Genomic DNA, 20111 nt, shown 5'->3' with positions numbered 1-20111 from the left:
AGTCGGGGCATGGACTCTACAAGGTGTCTAAAGCATCCCACAGGGATGCTGGCCAATGTTGACTCCAATGCTTCCCACAGTTGTGTCAAGTTGGCTGGATGTCCTTTGGGTGGTGGACCATTCTTGATACATAAGAAACTGTTGAGCGTTGCAGTTGTTGACACCGACTACCACACCTCTCAATTGTCTCAAGGCTTAAAAATCCTACTTTAACCTGTCTCCACGCCTCCATCTACACTGATTGAAGTGGATTTAACCAGTTACATCAACAAGGGATCACAGATTTCACCTGGTCAGTCATGGAAACAGCAGCTGTTCAAAAGGTTTTGTACACTCAGTGTATATAAATCTCGGCCTACTACTTAGTGAACTAAGGTTCACATTGGGCCTATTGATTGGGCCTATTGATATTTCTACAGATGTGATGTGATGATTGACATTGTAATAATCCTCTCGCTTCCCCGTTTCTGTTTTCCAGACACTAATATGAGGAAACCTTTACATGCCCCAGACCCTGGAGAACATCAGGAGCCAGTCGGTTGTTGTGTTTAGAGGACTATGCTCTCCTCGACACCGTAAGGCAAGTGCTCGTGCTAAACCAGCCAGAGCAGCCTCACAGCCAGCCTGAGCCTCAGCCTCCACCTATGCAACAGCGATGGAATTGATGCTCCCAGGTGCTGACATGGGGCCCCAGAAGGACTCCTTCCCCCTGAGCAGAAGGCATCACTACCTCCACGTCCGGAGAAAACTGAGGCCCATAAGGATTCTAGCTTTCGTCCTCAGCATTGTGACTCTCAGCACAGTCTTCTCATTGGGTGCCTTCCAGTGGACTACTTCTTCTACTGGGCTCGCTGGAAATGGAGGGGATCTACTTTCCTCCTCCCCCGCTGCTATGTCCGGGGGAGACCTACTGCAGTCGGCCCCCCGCAGAACACTGCTCACCACCAAGCACCAGGGAGGCCACAACGTCTCCGGGATGGAGGACATGCCCGTGGCCATGAAGTCTTCCATGGATGAGATGAACCAGGGGGACTACCCCACGGATCTCTTCAACCTGGAGGAGAGAAGGCAGGGGGCTGTGGGTCTGCACATGTTTGGGATGTTGTACATGTTCATCGCCTTAGCCATTGTGTGCGACGAGTTCTTTGTCCCGGCCCTAACTGTGATCACAGAGAAACTTCAAATCTCGGACGACGTTGCCGGGGCAACCTTCATGGCGGCCGGGGGTTCTGCCCCGGAGCTTTTCACTTCCGTCATCGGGGTGTTCATCTCCCACAGCAACGTGGGCATAGGAACCATTGTGGGTTCGGCCGTGTTCAACATCCTGTTTGTCATCGGGATGTGCGCGTTGTTCTCCAAGGAGGTTCTCCAGCTGACCTGGTGGCCCCTCTTTAGAGACGTCTCCTTCTACATCATTGGTCTGTTGATGCTCATCCTGTTTTTTTTGGATAACCAGATCTTTCTGTGGGAAAGTATCGCCTTGCTGATGTGCTACTTGAGCTATGTGACATTTATGAAGTTCAACGCAAATGTAGAGACCTTCATAAAGAGTAAATTGGGCCAGAATCAAGTGGATGAGGTGGAGGCCGCTCCTAAGGTGAGTTTTGCCGCCACCTTTTCCTCCCCAGATGTATTCTTAACTCACGTTCCTTTTGCTTTTGGCAGGAGGCTGCACGCATGCAGCGTAAGGAAAGGGTATTTAAAAGTCGTCCCGAGGGCCAGGTAGACGGACAGACGCCAAAAACCTCTGCCTGCCCAGGGATTAACATGGGGTTTAGCTGCATGTCACCTGTGCATGGCCTCACAGAGATGGCGCTCCCTATTCGTGCTGACTAAGTCAAACCACCAAGCAGGTCGCTCCATGGAGTCTTCCATCCACTCCCATATTAAATAACAGGCCTCTGAGCCCTTTGCAAAGCTGGCTCGCCATACATACAGCCCTCGCAGTGGTCAGTCAACTAACTTTACGCAAATCTAGTTTTCCCTTAAACGTTTTAAACATACACAAGACACATTTACACAGCCAATGTTTAGGAAATGTATATGCCATTTAAGTAATAAATATGTAGACTTTTTTATCTTCTTGATGATGGATACTGTAATTACACACCATTTATTAACTTTGTCATTAACTTCGACCTTCATCGACCTATAGGAAATCAGTTACACATTAACTGGTTTACTGAATTCAGTGGTCTGTGGTTATCTGAGGGAGTCTTAAACATTGGAACCAACCAGCTGTCGACTTATACCAGGAATTGATAATATCTGTAATGGGCTGCAAATGGGGGAGGGTGGTTGCTCTGACGAGGTCTCAGTGTTTGGAGATTCCAATTCCTATTATCAACATGGCCCCAGAGGGTAGCTTTGTGTCGCCACATTTCTTCAAAGGATCGACACGTTTGAGTGGATAGGCCCGACAATGTGCACTGCACAGTGTGTCCCCTTGAACCGACTTCTCAACAGCTGTATTCAATCAACATCTCTTCATGACCAGAGTTGAGATAAAGACAGTAGGCTAAAGTAGCTTGAGCCCTCACCGTTTTCTTAAAACTCCCACGTGTACTTTATTATCAAGATCGGCTAGCTAGTATTTTTCCAGAAATGCTGGTCCTAATGTAAGAAAACAACAGATTTGAGGACTTGAGACTTTAAAAGGAGGCTATACATACATTTCCATGGGATATAACATTTAGGGTCCGACCCCAAACGACACAGCGAATAAATTGATGTGCGTAGATATAGATCGAATTCATTTAAAAAAAAATAATAAACTGCATCATTATCATTCAAAACTCTACTGTTGTGACATATCTCCTACATGTGTCCGACCTGCTGTGTTCTTGTCTTTGTCTTCAGTTGGAGTCTGATTCATTGCTCTCAGATGTTATATACTCAGAGTCACACTCTTACGGAGCCCAGGTGAACCCTAGCTGGATGTTGGCTGTGATTGTTAGGGCTTTACCTGTAGCTTTTTTTTTTTTTTTTTACCTGTATTGCATCCCAATTCAGGTCTTCAGGGGTTTATACTTTAATACTACTGTGCAATTTGGACTAGATTATAGGCCTGTATTTGGCATTTAGAAGACAATACTATCCATATGTACTAATTATTATCATCGTCACACCACATTGAGACACTAGATATTGTAAAGAAATATCTAGCAATGAGGTTTGATATAATGATTCCAGCAAGCAGTACTTTAAAAATACGTAGTTCAATTCATTAATGGTAACTAAAGTTATGAGCCATTTTTTTTCTCCTAAAAATACGGACCAATGTTGTAGTGACAGCAACATTTAGTGGATGGCAGCAAACTTTGCTTTTACATCTTTACATAACATGCAAGTATCTGATCAGTGGTTATTTGATGTGTGGTACGTTCCGTTTACACCTCGGATCTTAACGTTGCGACGCGAGCGCCATTATTCAACCCGACTTGAAGAGGTGGTTACTATTTCTATCATCAAGGGGATATAAAAACTCTTGTTTGTATTCCGTCCTTCGGAGAAAACTGCCCTGTTCACAGGAAGTCTCTCATCCTTGTACTGGTCTGACTCCTCAGGGATTTCTTTTAACCAGCCAGCACATGATGTACGACTTGCTTGCCCTCATATGTCTGTAGTTCTTAAGTAATCCCTCTGCAAATCCTCCAATCCATTTACCACAGCTAATTTTAGCCAGGTGCTACTGCTGGTGTGGAGATCAAAACTCATCCAACACTAGGAAAAGTTTTTAAAAAAAAATGTTAACCAATTGTGTTTATTGTTTTGTCATTCAGAGTAAAGTCTGTGCTTTTAACCCAAGCCATATATATGTAGAGAGATATGTATAAATATGTAAGACGTTGGAAGTCAGGAAGAACTCACACTACTTGATTATTCTAAGACTCCAATCCTTCTTAAACCCTTAACTGATTACCATTTGTGACGACAGCAAATATAAAGCAACAGACTCCTGGGCCCCGTTTCCCAAAAGCATCTCAAGACTAAGTTCATTGTTAGAACCCTCATAGGAGCATCGTTAAAGCTCCGAGCTGTTTTCCAAAACCATCGTTAGTAAAGTTGCACTTGAAAACGTTCGTTATTTACCAACTGCCTCCAGACCACTCGTACAACAGCCAAGTGTGTCGTTAGATGCTTAATTGCCCTTCTGCGTTACTTTATAGTTACTTTATACACAGAAGATCTCCACTAAACATAGGCGCCAACATCTTGATGCTATCTGAATCTTCTGTGACCAGCCGGTAACTTCACAGATCACAGATAACTTCTGTGACCAGCCGATAACGAAGCTACAAATTTGCCAATGTTTTTGCAATTGTTACAAACAAGCAAGGGATACAAATATTCTTAAATTAAAAACAAGATGACTGCATTAAAATATAAGTACAGTATAGATCGATATATTTAAACCATACTGAAATCAATTTCATGTTCAATCAGATTTTTTTGTTGTTGCTAATTCTAGGCTACTGTATGTAATTGCCTCAATATATTTAAGGTTGTGTAAAATGTGCGCAATACCTCATTTGTGATGTAGTGTATTATTATAGGGTTAGCATTAAAATAATCTGCCTCAATATTTGCAGCCATAAGTGATAATATATATATATAAATAGGAGCTGAACCGTCGTCAATATTGTGGAATAATTATACTGTTAAAGTAAGACTTGGAAGGCAAAAGCTGATCCGACAGCGGTGCTGCCTTCCGTTCGATCCTATCAGTATCGATACATGAACCAACAACACAGGACGTTTTGTGAAACGCATATGATACTCAGCTGCTATGGGCATAATGCATCGTTAAAACACTCCTAAGCTTAATGCTGCATTCTATTTACGTGGAAAGCGGGTTTTTACCACATATGACTGGGGAAATTCTATTAAATGCCCATCCAACTCGTAATTAGTAGTGGGAAACTTGTCTATCATCGCTGAGCGCCAACTTATGCTACATGCTGACATTTGACGTCCCCTACTAAGGAAATAACAGCATTTTCAACAACAGCATTTTCGGCAGTTAAATGTAACAACTAAACATTATTTTTTTAAAGCAATTTGTTAACATGGTTTTGGAACACTATAATTTGTTTACAAGCATGATAGCTGTAGTTATAGTTTATGGTTGACGCAGCTTGCTGGCCATTGTTGATTGACAAAGTTCAAAGCACGTGAATGCATTATGCATCCAACAGTATTTATGACTTCACAACTTGAAATGACGTCCTTCCCACTTGGTTATGAACGCAGCATTAGTTCCATCGCTATCGGGAATCGGGCCCTGGGCATGATGTGACCAACCTGCTGCAGCTGACTGACTAAAGACACAGAAGCCTACAGTGACTCAAAGAATGAGCAATGAACAGTAGAGGATCTTTTCCACATTACGTGCCTGCATCCACTATATATACACACACTGAACAAAAATGTAAGCGCAACATGTAAAGTGTTGGTCTCATGTTTCATGAGCTAAAATGAAAGATCCCCAAAATGTTCCATATGCACAAAAAGCTTATTTCTCAAATATGTTGTGCACATCCCTGTTAGTGAGTATTTCTCCTTTGCCAAGCTAATCCATTCACCCGACAGGTGGGGCATATCAAGAAGCTGATTAATAAACAGCATGATCATTACACAGGTGCACCTTGTGCTCGGGACAATAAAAGGCCACTACAATGTGTAGCTTTTTCACACAATGTCTTGAGGGAGCGTGTAATTGGCATGCTGGCTGCAGGAATGTCGAGCAGAGCTGTCGTCGGAAAACGTAATGTTAATTTCTCTACCAAAAACTGCATCCAATGTTGTTCTAAAGAATTTGGCAGTACGTCCAACTGGCCTCATAACTGGAGACTACGTGTATGGTGCTGTGTGGGCGTGCGGTTTGCTGATGTCAATGTTGTGAACAAAGTGGAGTTATGGTATGGGCAGGCATAAGCTATGGACAATGAATACAATTGCATTTTATCGATGGCAATTGAATGCACAGAGATACCGTGACGAGATCCTGAGGCCCATTGTCGTGCCATTCATCTGCGGCCATCAACACGTTTCAGCATGATAATGCACAGCCCCATGTCGAAAGGATCTATAAGCTAAAAATGGCCTAGTTCTTCCATGGCCTGCATACTCACCAGACATGTCACCCATTGAGCATGTTTGGGATGCTCTGGATCGACGTGTATGACAGCGTGTTTCAAAGTTCACGCCAATATCCAGCAACTTCACACAGCCATTGAAGAGAAGTGAGACAACATTCTACAGACCACAATCAACAGGGGCGGCAGGTAGCCTAGTGGTTAGAGCATTGTAACCAAAAGGTTAGATCGAATTCTTGAATTCTTGATCGAATTCTTGAAATGAATTAAATAAGAATTTGTTCTTAACTGACTTGCCTAGTTAAATAAAAACAGCCTGATCAACTCCATGTGAAGGAGATGTGTTACGCTGCATGAGGTAAATGGTGGTCACACCCGATTCTGACTGGTTTTCTGATCCACACCCCTACTCATTTTAAAAGGTATCGGTGACCAACAGATGCATATCTGTATTCCCAGTCATGTGAAATCCATAGATTAGGGCCTAATGAATTTATTTCAATTGACTGATTTCCTTATATGAACTGTAAAATTGTTGAAATTGTGGCATGTTCCGTTTATATTTTTGTTCAGTATAATACACTAGCGTATAGTACTTAGAATGAAGCAACGCATTGGGAATGCATTCTAAATAGTGTGCTAGTATGGAAATTGGAACTCATGTGTAAGAGCTTTTGACTAGCATGATCTGACTGCACTAGGAAGTGTTTTCCGGGCAATTGTTTGTTGTTGCAAGAGACAAGAAGACTGCATGCTTATTTTGCAGGGCACAATTCTCACTGATGTTTTAGATAGAAAGCAACCACCAGTGTTCACGTATTTCCATCAACATTCTTCCTGTCAATCATGCCTCTCAATGACATGTAAATGATTGTGGACCATGTTGTAAATGTCCATGCTTCCATAATCATTAGTACAGGGCTCTCCAACCCTGTTCCGGGAGAGCTACCGTCCTGTAGACTTTCACTTTTACCCTAATCAAGCGCACCTGATTCTAATAATTACCTGGTTGATAAGCTGAATCAGGTTAGTTACAACTGGGGTTGGAACGAAAACCTACAGCTTTCCAGGAGAAGGGTTGGAGAGCCCTGCTTTATTGTAATGTTTCCCTCAATTGCGAGGGTTCACTTCCTGCGCTAAACCCCAGGGCCACAACTGACCAATCAGCTACACTGCGTTTCATTGTCTCAGAAATAGGGTTATGCTCCAGTCTTTATTATTAATTGTAACTAAAAGTGTACTTGTATTGTTATTGAGTTAACTTCTTTCCCATGAAGAAAGGGTACCGGTAACACACTTAACATTGTATTCTATATCCAATATCTTCTATATCCAATGGACACCGACCGGGGTCCTTAAGGGTTGTAACACCACCCAAGTAACAACCATTATTCAACCCAATACAGAATAAGTGTAATAAAAGTGTGAGGTTCGAATCAAACGTCACAGTGTGACATGTGAAGGTTGTTATGAGAGTTAACATGAAGGGGTTGAAATTACTGTTCTAAATACGGTTATCTCTGTGGATTAGTCCTCTCTAAGTCTGGGAGCTTGGCGGGTCAGGTGGACACAATTGACTTCTGCCTTGCAAGGATACTTGCAGAAACTCCCGGCTTCGCAGAAAGCCTTGGCTGGCTGGCTGTCAGCCTTATGGCATTTACGGCTACAGTATACTGTGAATAATTGTTATTTCGAAAAGCGTCACGTGTTCCTTATAAAGATCTTAATGATCATTTTGTTTGGCAGTTTGAATTAATTACACTTTAATTAATCGCATTACATAACAAGGCAGTTAACCCACTGTTCCCCGGGCGCCGAAGACGTGGATGTCGATTAAGGCAGCCGCCCGCACCTCTCTGATTCAGAGATGTGGAAGACACATTTCAGTCGAATGCGTTCAGTTGTACAACTGACTAGGTATCCCCCTTTCCCTTTCCTTCCCTAACATGCACTTTCCAATGGTGCAGTTACCCTCTGCAGTGCACGTTTGATTGAATTCCAGGCGTAGCTATTTCCTGTTGAGGCACTGAAAGAAGTACAAAAAAAATATGCCTTTGATATATATGTTGATTTTCTCTTCCAGATATTTGTTTTAGTACAGTGTGTGCATGTATGCATGTCCAGTTTGTGTGTTTGCTTGTATGTTTATGTACGGAGAGTATGAAAACCCTGCAAATTCCCTCTCCAAGCCATTCCCCAGCATGTTGGTAAATGTTGTTTTAGTTATGAGGACATGTCTAGTGTTTGATTGCGCTTCTACAGCAAAAACACTTTGTGGAAAATAGTACTTAAAGTAACTTAAAAAAAGTATATTTCCATTGTTATTGTAGAGGTATAAAGGGAGTTAGGGCGCCCAAGTTACTTGATATAAAAAACAATGGCAGTGAATGTAAAGATCCCTATTAATCAATTAACTTTAATTAACTTCAATGACCCTGTTTGTGGATCAAATGGATCACCCATTAGTGCATTGTTTACTCAATCCCAGATTCTGTACCTAGAGACATCTATGCCTCTATCATTTTGGCAAGAGTTAATAACTATCAATTTGATGATGTTCTATTATAATGATAGGAATCACAGTTCATCCTGTGCTCCTGTGTTCTTTTTGGTATTTGTTTTTATATGTAGAGTCATACATAATTCACCTCGAAATGAATGTCTAGATAGGCCTACAGAATTTGTCAAATCATTATTTGACCTTTAATAAATCCCTTTCCTGCAGTCAAATGACCAAATCGCCCCCAGTGGCCTCGTTGGAAAGTTAAAATGTTTCATAAATTCATAATTAATCAACATTAAAAAATGACAAAATTAAACACAGAAAATCCAGTGTTTGTATGTCAAATGGTTTTGTTATATTTAAGACTTCTGTGATGCATATAAAGTGTAATGTTGGGGATGCAAACTCAAAACGGAATACATTTCAACTCTATACCAGACATGGTACAGGTGTCTTCTTTTTTAAGCCCATAACCATGTGTGTGAGGAGTATACATTTGTTTCAAAGTAGATTTGTTTAAGACTACCAAGAAACACTTTGTGACCCTAATTTAGCCCACTGCAGTAAAGGGTTCATGCTATAAGCTATAGCCAGTATAAGGCCAAGGACTTTTCAGTTGAACAAAGATGGATTTGTAAAGTATTATTGCTACATTTGTATCGTGTCGACCCCATTTGTTTCTACCCCATTTGTGGCTACGCCAAAAAACTAGAGTATTCTCCAAACCCACTCCCTTCCTGACCTAGGTGGGAGTTCTGTTTGGTTGGAAATGTGACCATGTGGTGGTGTTTTGGCGTTGGTTTCAGAGGGGATAAAAGGCCTCATGTCTGTACATTTGACATTTTAGTCATTTAGCAGGCACCCTTATCCAGAGCGACTTACAGGGGCAACGAGTTTAATTGCCTTGCTCAAGGGCACACCGGCAGATTTTTCACCTCGTCGGCTCGGTGATCCGAACCAGGGGCCTTTCGGTTACTGGCCCAATGTTCTTAAACTGCTAGACTAAATGCCTCCCACAGTAAGCCAGGCCACATTGCAAACCTCCAGCAGTTCTCCATCTTGCCAATCCATCCATTCCTAACCCTAAGCTCCGGCAGCAGATGCTCTGCAGGTTATTAGGCTCGATGCCTAATAAATAACCTGTATGACCCGTTAGGGCCATGTGAGCATTAGGCAACAGCCAACCGCCGGGAATCAAACACAGCACAGGGCCTTAGCCTGCCTTACTGGAAAGGCCTAAATTTGGGTGCTCACATGGCTAACGCTCATCCGCTAACACTTTGAGAGACAGCTACTAGTGGCTCTGGATGGATCCTCCTAACCCCAATGAAATCCTTAACTAGACGACATGACTCGGTCTACATTGATACAAACTGGTTGTGTAATTGTTGTCCCATTTTGTCCCAAATAGCAGGGCTGTTCAGGGTTTTCAACTCTGCTAATTGAAGAAAATAGTTGAAATTCGGTATTTAAAAAAAATTGGTAATCATAGTCTAGAATTTTTTTGGGGAATCATACAATAGTTAACTACAGTATGGCTAACACTTGGCCTATGTCTGCTTAGTCAAATTGCTCCTGTAAACTCAAGACTTTTAGTTCCTATAATTCAAGATGTTCCTTCTTCCATTTTTAAAGGAAATAAATATTAGGATTGTCATGTATTCCCATTCGCTTGTTTTGTGGTGTGAAGATACACAGTTAGCTATAGTATAACCCTGTGTCTGACCACAGCAAGCTGCTGAGGTGTTGCATAGTTTTGTCGTCTTTGCGCAGGGTTTCATTGAAGTTATTCACTCATTTCACATCATTGATTTACAGTGCCTTCATAAAGTATTCAAACCCCTTGACTTTTCCCCACATTTTGTTGTGTTACAGCCTGAATTTAAAATGGATTACATTTCAAAAGAAAAATTATGTCACTGGCCTACATGCAACACCACATGATGGCAATGTTTTTCACTTTTTTTTCCCCCAAATGAATTAAAAAGGGAGACCTACTGCTTGCTTTGGTATCATACTGTACCTTACATTCCAAACAAAAAAAGCAGTATGCTTTCTCAATTTAATTTCTCTCTCAAACGGTTGTGTAAGATGGGATTCTGTCTCCACAACTGTAATGTATATGTCCTCTGAAGAACTGTTGGCTTTAGATTAGAGGAGCTGCATCTGTAGGTTTTACAAGCTTTATGTCTTCCCAGCTGCCAAGTATTCCCAGCTGCATTACAACCTGTACATTCTCTATTGGTCATTTTGAAACCGGTTTCCCTAATTGACCGTTTGATATCCTGATAATTTATCATGACGGCTGCTTCTATTTCATTCATTAGGCCACACCGTCTTGTCAATAACTAGCATTTCCTGGCAGATGATGTTTTCTGTTTAAGCGCGATTTCGTGTGACTTCATACATGCACGTCTTTCTCTTTACCTCTTCCCTTTGAAGGCAACCACGGGTGACGACGAAAACAAGTTGACGGTATGTTTATGTTCTGTCGTGGCATCTTAATCTGTATTTACATGTGTCATGTTGACAGTACTGAATATCCAGTGTTCTTATTCAGCAAGCACACAAAGCACGTTGTCATAGACAACAATGCTGCATGAATACAATGAAATGTAATGGTGCACAAATGTGGACCATTTGTGGACCACTCTAAATACCCATGTATTCAGAGTGTTGGCCCAATGCCGTTTCTGCATTATGACACATTTACACGACACTTCAACATTCAACATGGCAGCCATGTTAGCTCCCCACTAACGAATGATTTACTTGGGGAATATTTCCCCAAAAATATTATAAAACTGAATGTCTCGGAGCATTATGATGCATTTACATGACACAGCAACATTCTATAACAACCATGTTAGCTCCCTATTAACATTACATGGGCAATATTTAAACATTGCTATGTAACGTTCAGTTACAGTTCAGAATTAGAACAAAAGTTGACCTAACTCTCTAAATATATGAACTCTAAAGAAATGAACTCTAAATATATGAACTCTCTAAATATATGAACTCTAAATATATGAACTCTAAATATATGAACTCTCTAAATATATGAACTCTCTAAATATATGCCGCTGGTTTGCACTACAAGGCACTGCATTATTGACACGCACTTGACACGTCGCACTGTGTATTCACTGTGCATACCACTTTGTTCAACTGCCTCATTGTTACACCACTGTGTACCAAAGACACATATGCATTGTGAGCTCACGGTTGGGATCAATCCAGGAAAGTAAAATCGAAACTCAATTCATACATTGAATTTCAGTTCACTTGACTGAATTGAAAACCAAATTGACTCCACCCCTGCAGTTTTAGATTAGAGCTATGTAATGAAGCTGTAGATTAAAGCTTTGTATAGAAGCTATAGAAGATCTAGTATTGAAGCTATAGATTAGAGCTATGTATTAAAGCAATAGAGGATCTAGTATTGAAGCTATAGATTAGAGCGATGCATTAAAACTATAGATGATCTAGTATTGAATCTATAGATTAGAGCGATGCATTAAAGCTATAGATGATCTAGTATTGAAGCTATAGATTAGAGCGATGCATTAAAGCTATAGATGATCTAGTATTGAAGCTATAGATTAGAGCGATGCATTAAAACTATAGATGATCTAGTATTGAATCTATAGGCTATCATCTGGTATAGAGACGTTAAAGCAGCCTATGCCCTTGGTCTCTACTGCAGGCCAAGCCCCGTCTCCAGAGAGGAGGCTCATCAGCCTCCCTCCACAACACCCTGATGAGGAATAGCATCTTCCAGCTCATGATCCACACCCTGGACCCCCTCAGTGAGGGTGAGGGACTGGGGGGTAAAACAGGTTTTTTTTTTGTTGTCACGCCTTCAATATAGACACACTTCCAATCTCTATATTTGATGTATTTGTTTCAATGTGTTTCTGTATTAGACATGTTTTCATCATTTCTCATTCATGGAAACCAAGTCAAATGTTTTGTTTAGCGTTTCCATTAGTGGGGAATCCGTAGCTAGGTTTCATATCGTTAGGGTTCATCACTGACTCTAGGCAGCAACGATTTGTGTTTCAGGGCGATTCAAAGAGAAGGCCTCCATTCTCCACAAGATGGCCAAACAGAAATGTCAAGATGGTGGGGACGGGGAAAAACCCAACGGTGTCGCAGGTGAGCTTTACATTTCAAATGTACGTAAATGTTAAATACTTTATACGTGTCATATACTATATTAAAAACTGGGTGGTTCCAGCCCTGAATGTTGATTGCCTGAAAGCCATGGTATAAGAGACCGTATACCATGGGTATGACAAAACATATATTTTTACTGTTCTAACTACATTTGTAACCAGTTTATAATATCAATAAGGCACGTCTGGGGTTTGTGGTATATGGTCAATATACCATGGCTAAGGGCTGTGTCCAGGCACTTCGTGTTGTGTCGTGCTTAAGAACAGCCCTTAGCCATGGTATATTGGCCATATATCACACCCCCTCAGGCCTTATTGCTTAAATATACTGTATATACATAATATATATTATATTACATCCTCCAGTGACTCTCACCGTCTCTCCTTCAAGTCTAACTCCTGGCGTATGTCTGTCTGTCTGTCTGTCTGTCTGTCTGTCTGTCTGTCTGTCTGTCTGTCTGTCTGTCTGTCTGTCTCTCTAAGCAGACAAAAACATCCCCAACAGTTCCAACGTCACAGTGGAAGTCACTTCGCCTGCAAACGGCGACGTAGGACCGGTAGGCTTTGTCTACCAAATACCTCCAAAATCAGTGACATGATGTTTAAGAGAGTAACTGACACACACATGTTTAAGAGAGTAACCCCCCCTCTGTTTGGTAGGCGGAGGAGGAGGAAGATGAGGATGCTCCTCTGAGTTTGGAGTGGCCGGAGACGAACCGCAAACGAATAACGTATCTCCTTATCCTCCCCATCGTCTTCCCCCTGTGGCTCTCTCTGCCGGATGTCAGGAGAGAGGCAAGTGGAGCTGCTCCTTAGACTACATTAACATTTGGGGTGTAGCTACAGTTGGTTGATTGATTTGTGAAAGTCTATGACGCTTTAAAAAAGGACAACCTTTCTTTCTTTTTCTTTTTTGCAGACTTCCACAAAATTCTTCCCCATAACTTTCATTGGTTCCATCTGTTGGATTGCTGCCTTCTCCTACCTCATGGTGTGGTGGGCTCATCAGGTAAGCCCCTCCCTGACACATGTCACTTTCATTCTGAGCCAATCAAAGCATAGGGTTTGGTGTCAATCATTACCTCACCTCACCTATGGCCTTTTGATTATGGTGGAAGCGTATCAGTCTGTGTGTGACCACGACACGTAATCAAGAGCCAACCAATCCAAACAAGTTCCAGTCAATCGATTGAGTTCCAGCCGTGCCTATCGCCAGACGTCATAACGCCAAATCTGATTCTTTGTCTTTGTTTGAACAATGTAGTTAACCCATTTTCACTCTCAGGTTGGAGAGACCTTCTGGATTACAGAGGAGATCATGGGATTGACCATATTAGCAGCTGGTACATCAATCCCTGATCTAATCACCAGTGTCATTGTAGCCCGGAAAGGCCTTGGTGACATGGCTGTGTCCAGCTCTGTGGGCTCCAACATATTTGACATCACCGTGGGGTAAGTCGCTCCAAAAGCACATTTAAAATGCTGTTTGCATGAATGAGTCATTTTTAAAAATGTTTTCTCAGGCAAGCTCTATCGCTGCACATTGCAATGTGACAGTAGTTTTGCACAGATCTATGCTCTTTTGCATGCCAAAAATGTCAACCTAGAAGTCAAGGCTCAACTGCAACTATGATTTCACTTAAACACCATGTAGTCCACTCTAGACAGTACATGTGATTCCTCTGTTTCTCCATCTACCCTTACAGCCTGCCGTTCCCGTGGCTCATCTACGGCCTGGTCAATGACTTCAAGGCGGTGCAGGTGAGCAGCAACGGCCTGTTCTGCGCCATCGTGCTCCTCTTCCTCATGTTGCTCTTCGTCATCATCTCCATCGCCTCCTGCAAGTGGAAGATGAGCAAGGTGCTGGGAGGCCTCATGTTTTTACTGTACATCTTCTTCCTGGTAACCAGCGTCATGCTGGAAGACAAGATCATCGTGTGTCCCATCTCCATCTGAAGGCCCCTCTTCAACCCCAACCTCCTGGAAACACAAACACACCTTCTCTCTCACACACACACATACATACAGTACACACAATCATTTGATCCTCCCGTTGTCAATGGGGGCTTCCATTGGGAGGAGCAGTAGAAAACTAGCCTGACTTGATTGATTGATTCCAAATGCCCGAGCACAACCTGCAAATGATCATTTGTGAACTTTGAGCAGGGCAGACGGACCTGTCGATGAGGGATTGATTCACGATGCTACTGCCCAATGGGATGGGTTTCTCCCCACGTCACATGACCACATCCGAGAGCTTCCATTGGTTTAAATCTGTCGTTGACTGACAAACAGGCGATTGTAATCACGCCCATGTCGGAGAGTAGGGGACCACGTCTGGTTACTCCAATCCAGAGGACTATGTGATATGATTAGAGAATAGATTTGAATATGCCAGGTATCAACTGTCCATCCGTCAAAAACTTTGATGGCTGTATGAAGTGGAGCTCTGGGAAAGGTCCTGCACGTCCTAACCAGAAAGTGGAACCTGGCAGAGAAATGGAAGAGAGGTTCAACAGATGCAATAAATATCAAGGCATGAGGAACATGGTTGGATCCACCAGCAGGTAGATTAAAGAGCCGCGCCTCAGCTTTCACAGAGTTTACCGAACTCCAGTAAATCGCGATCAATTTGCACAGGTCCTTGCTATAAGAGTGTCTGAGGATTTGCGTGGATCAAGCGGAAGTGTTTTTCTTGATTTTTGTAAATTTAGTTTTCAGTTGTATTTATATTACAATTGCTTAATTTGCAAAACCCAAAAGGTTTTTGTTCTCAAATCAAAATCTAGAATGTGTACAGTTCTGATTGGGCTTATAACTGTTACATGTTTGTATGGACTTGAAAAGTTTGGAAAGGTAAAAGTGTAAATGAAGAGAAAATGGTAGTAATATGACGAGGGTGGTTTTGTTTGGGACGATTTTGTGAAGTAAATATAATGTAGTATTTCTAATGTATCTTCTGTTTCTTAAACCCAACCCATATTTTCAAACTTGTTTGACATATAATATTAAGGTGAATCCAGTTGAGCAAATCTATTGTACCTAATGCTACAACAATTTTATGGTTGAAAATGTAACAATACAATTTTTTTTTTTCCGGTAAAAGATATATACACTGTGCTCCACTTATTCTATACGCAAATCAGCTTAAAATGGTCGACAGGTGTGATGTAGGGACACACTTTTTCAACCCCTTTTAATCAAATGTATTTATAAAGCCCCTTTTACATCAGCAGATGTCACAAAGTCCTATACAGAAATCAAGACTAAAACCCCAAACAATGCAGACGTAGAAGCAGATGTGAAGTGAAAATATACATAAAGGGGTTGTAAACTCTGTACAAATGATCAGTTTTCCATGTTTGATACAGTTTGTACGCTTCAGAATCATATAGGGATATAAATATCTCATTTTTTTTATACGTTATTTGTTTGCTTGTTTTCTCTGTATAATAGAGCAAACAGTAACATGTATATCTGAATAACAGCCTGTTTTTTTTCTCACTTGTGATCAACTGAACAGAATAAGGGGTTTAAGATTTTATATTGACCAAAAGCAAAATAGCATGTGAATGATATTCTCAGAATAATCGATAGTTCTACTCTGTAAAAAAAAAATCTACATGTTTCTTCTCCACTATAAGGTCGATCATAAAAAATTTCAAACTATTTAGTTTCTTCAGAATTGTTACCTTACCATTGCTGTATGGGGCTTGCCCTTTGACTGGCAATGGCAAACCCTATCCCTATCACAGGATTCTCCAACCATGTTCCTGGCGCGCTACCTAGGTTTTCAATCCAACCACAGATGTAACTAACCAGAGTCAGTTGATCAACCAACTAATTATTAGAATCAGGTGCGCTAGATTAGGGTTTGAGCGACAATTCATAAGACGCTAGCTCTCTAGAAACAGGTTTGGAGAGCCCTGCTCTAGCACATGAAGCATACAGTATGTGCATCACCACAATTAAGTTGTTTTCTTATAAATAATTGTTAAGATAACAAGCCCAATTTTGCAATACTTGTACCATAATAGTGGCTTGTTATATTATCACATCCTAGTGGGCAAAACTGGTGTAAAATATGTATTTTGGAAAGAGATGTGCAGTGGAAACAACGTCTTTTGAACCATATTTGCTCACTGGGATATGCTATATGTGATTTTTAACAATAATAATTGAACCATCTGAGACTGAATAGGCAACAACAACAAAAATATCCACTATATTGACAACTAAAATAATGGATTATCTTTGTTAAAAGATTTTATATGTATTACTGTAACCCCTTTCACTTTTTGTTAATTTCTCTAAGCCAATTTCATCATTGTCAATTTGTTTTCTCTCGCGAATGCAATGTTTATGCATACAAACGGTTTGTAAACAAACTGTAATGTAAACTCAAAAACATGATAATTCCATCTTCTGTTTAGACCAATATCGCTTCCACTGCTTTAGGGTTGAATGTTATTGATATGCATAGAACATATTTAAAATACAGATAACTTTCATGACTTTAGACATCCACGTTGCATTAATAAAGAAACACTTTCATATAGCGGGTTATTTCTTGATCTTTTTTTCCAATGGATCTTATGCGTGTGTAACATTTAATGCATGGATGAGTAGGAAGGAAAAACGGTCAATATACAGAACTATATGGACAGCGTGGAAGTCTATCATAATAACACAGAACAAAGAATGAACGGCAATGCTTTTATATTTCTGTTACATACCATATATTTAAGTATGAATCGTGTATTTGAATCATAATCATGTATACTTGAATCATGTAAAATATTGTTTAAAAAAAATCATATCAGTCATTCTGTATAAAATGTCATGATAATAAATGAAACTTTGTTTGAAATGTAGGTGTAAATTGCTTGGTTTCAGAATCAAATCACCCAAAACGAACCTATCAAAATTATCCAATAAATGTTGTCCTCTACCACATAATATATAATATAGAAATATTCCTTATAGGGTGCAATGGTGCATACATTATTGATTTGGTTACCCAAGAATACAAATTTGATATGCACAAGTACATAAGCCAGTAGCGCCACCTAATGGTTAAAAAGAAACACTGCAACCAGGGCCATATTCAGATGGAAAATATTGAAATAGAAATGTCATGAATAGAGCTGTTAGGATTCCTTTTTCTACTTGTCAGAGGCATCTTCGTTCTTCATAAAAATGTTATATCTGAACGTTCCACAAAGTTTCTCCCTGCTGAACGCCCTCTGATTGTTGGTGGTAGTGGTGGTATTTGTAACATAATTTCGAAAGGGTTTTCTAATGATCAAATAGCCTTTTAAAATGATAAACTTGGATTAGCGAACACAACGTGCCATTGGAACACAGGAGTGATGGTTGCTGATAATGGGCCTCTGTACGCCTATGTAGATTCGGAATATCTACACAGTCAGAGCAGACGAATTCAATAGACATGTATCATGGAATAACCTCTTACCTCGTCCATCCCAGAAGCGGCGAAGAAGATTCCAACCTCCTTTGCATATTTCTGGAGCTCTCTATATTGTTCATGACTGAACTCTAGATGGCGCTTGTGGGCACCTATGTCTTTCCCCAGGAATGTTTGGAGGTGTAGGGACGCTCCAGAGCACGCTTGTTGAACTTGTTGAACTTGTTGAACTTGTTCACTCTTCTGAAATTTGGCGCAGTCTGCCCCACAGTCCTGTTAATTGATGCCAACATGAGTAATAGCATCAAACACACACACACACACACACACACACACACACACACACACACACACACACACACACACACACTATTTCCGTTTATACAAATCCATGCACAGCAGCAGTACAATATCAGGATCACAGCAGAAAATACCTTTCCCCTCAGTCCTGCTATCCAATGTCACCCACATTAAGGGGCAGTTTCCCTGACAGAGTCCAAAAACCATTGAGCATGCTTTTTGTCCAAAACTAGGCTTAATTTGTCCAGGCAAAATGTAAGAATGTCTCTTCATGTAGCTTCCATTACCTTGGCCATCTTGAATATTTTCTTTGGGATTTCAATATCTCCCTGGTGGTTCTGTCCAATTTCTGCAATAATAAAACAGGGGTTAGAACCCCGAATCATCCTGCCAGGACCAAGTTCGAATTTCAGAGGCATTTTCAAAATAAAGTGATACATTTAGTTGGTAAATGACTAAAAGCCTATGGCAAATAAAGCAAACTATTTCTTAAGGGTGAGATTGTCAGAGGCAATCTTGCACGGTGGAAAAAGGAAGAAATTGCTTATCACCTGCCCTTTTATCCAATTCCTTTTAGTCGGCCCATCCAATGATATGCCAACATCCTCATCAGTCAAACCGAAAGAGACAGGTAGGATTTTTTTTTTGGTAGAGTCGTACCGGTCTGTTTCCGTTTACTTTATGGAACTGTCAGTTGGCAAGAGCACAAGAAAATCTAGTACCAGGCAAAAAAAAGGTGTGCCTTCAGAAAGTATTCACACCCCTTGACTTTAAAAAATATATATATTGTGTTAAAGCCTGAAAAAAATGTGGCAATCAAAAGTGTGCAACTTTGAGCATGTGTCCATTAGGCCTATGGATTTTTTTTTTATCAGCATGAATTAGATTGAGAAATAAAAGCCCCACTTTTATTCCGTAGGCTGGGATCCTCACTAAGCAGTTTTTACAAGAGCGCATTTTTCACTGGCTGTCCACTGGTTTCAAAAACAATGATTGATAAGCAGCTTAAACTTCTAGAATTCAACCGTTATTGGGTTCAAATGCACATTTAGATTTGTGAACAGCCATCCACAACAACCACAATCCGTAAACGCAAATAACTCAATGAGAGAGCAGCAGGGTGATTCACATCAATGCGCTGTGTAGATATCAATAATAAGTGATATCCGTATCGCCGTAGACTACGCCTCTACTGTCATCTTTACCTCCAAGCGTTTATTCAAATTGGATAATCTTTGGATGCCGACAGCAGTCGCACCATTGGAAGACATATGTTGGATTGTAGCCTACAAAAACCTATTCCTGCTCTTTTCCCGCGATCCATCAAACACATTTGGTGTGTCATCATAGTGGTCTCTGATTTTTGGTCAGACTCGCTCAGGTGGAACAAATTTAAATGTGCGCCTTTTTTCAATGCTGATTTGAAAGTCATTGAGAAATCAAAGGTGTTAAATATTTTTTTCCGCAAACAACCTTTCTGAATTTAAAACTAATCCTCGAAGTAATCATCTAGATTTTCAAAAGTATCGGTAATCTGATTACAATACTTGGCTGGTAATGTAACGATTACAGTTCCCGTTTTTAGTAATCCCTTCCACGTA

General features: G+C 40.8%; 1 protein-coding gene across 1 annotated transcript; it reads left to right on the top strand.

Moving 5' to 3' along the window:
* The first annotated feature begins 575 nt into the window (after positions 1–575).
* On the top strand, positions 576–17646 carry LOC110497427 (sodium/potassium/calcium exchanger 2-like). The gene is made up of 9 exons (XM_036954352.2): positions 576–1597; positions 11044–11076; positions 12311–12434; positions 12670–12762; positions 13269–13339; positions 13443–13577; positions 13702–13791; positions 14068–14234; positions 14489–17646. Exons 1-9 carry the CDS (start codon positions 656–658, stop codon positions 14736–14738), a joined length of 1905 nt encoding a protein of 634 aa, XP_036810247.1. The 5' UTR covers positions 576–655; the 3' UTR covers positions 14739–17646.
* The last annotated feature ends 2465 nt before the right edge of the window (positions 17647–20111 follow it).

The sequence above is a fragment of the Oncorhynchus mykiss genome, chromosome 19, assembly GCF_057628025.1.
Source record: "Oncorhynchus mykiss isolate SJ-2025 chromosome 19, ASM5762802v1, whole genome shotgun sequence".
In the NCBI taxonomy this organism is placed as follows: domain Eukaryota; kingdom Metazoa; phylum Chordata; class Actinopteri; order Salmoniformes; family Salmonidae; genus Oncorhynchus; species Oncorhynchus mykiss.
Note: the sequence above shows the minus strand (reverse complement) of the source record. Positions and strands in the feature narration are given on the sequence as shown.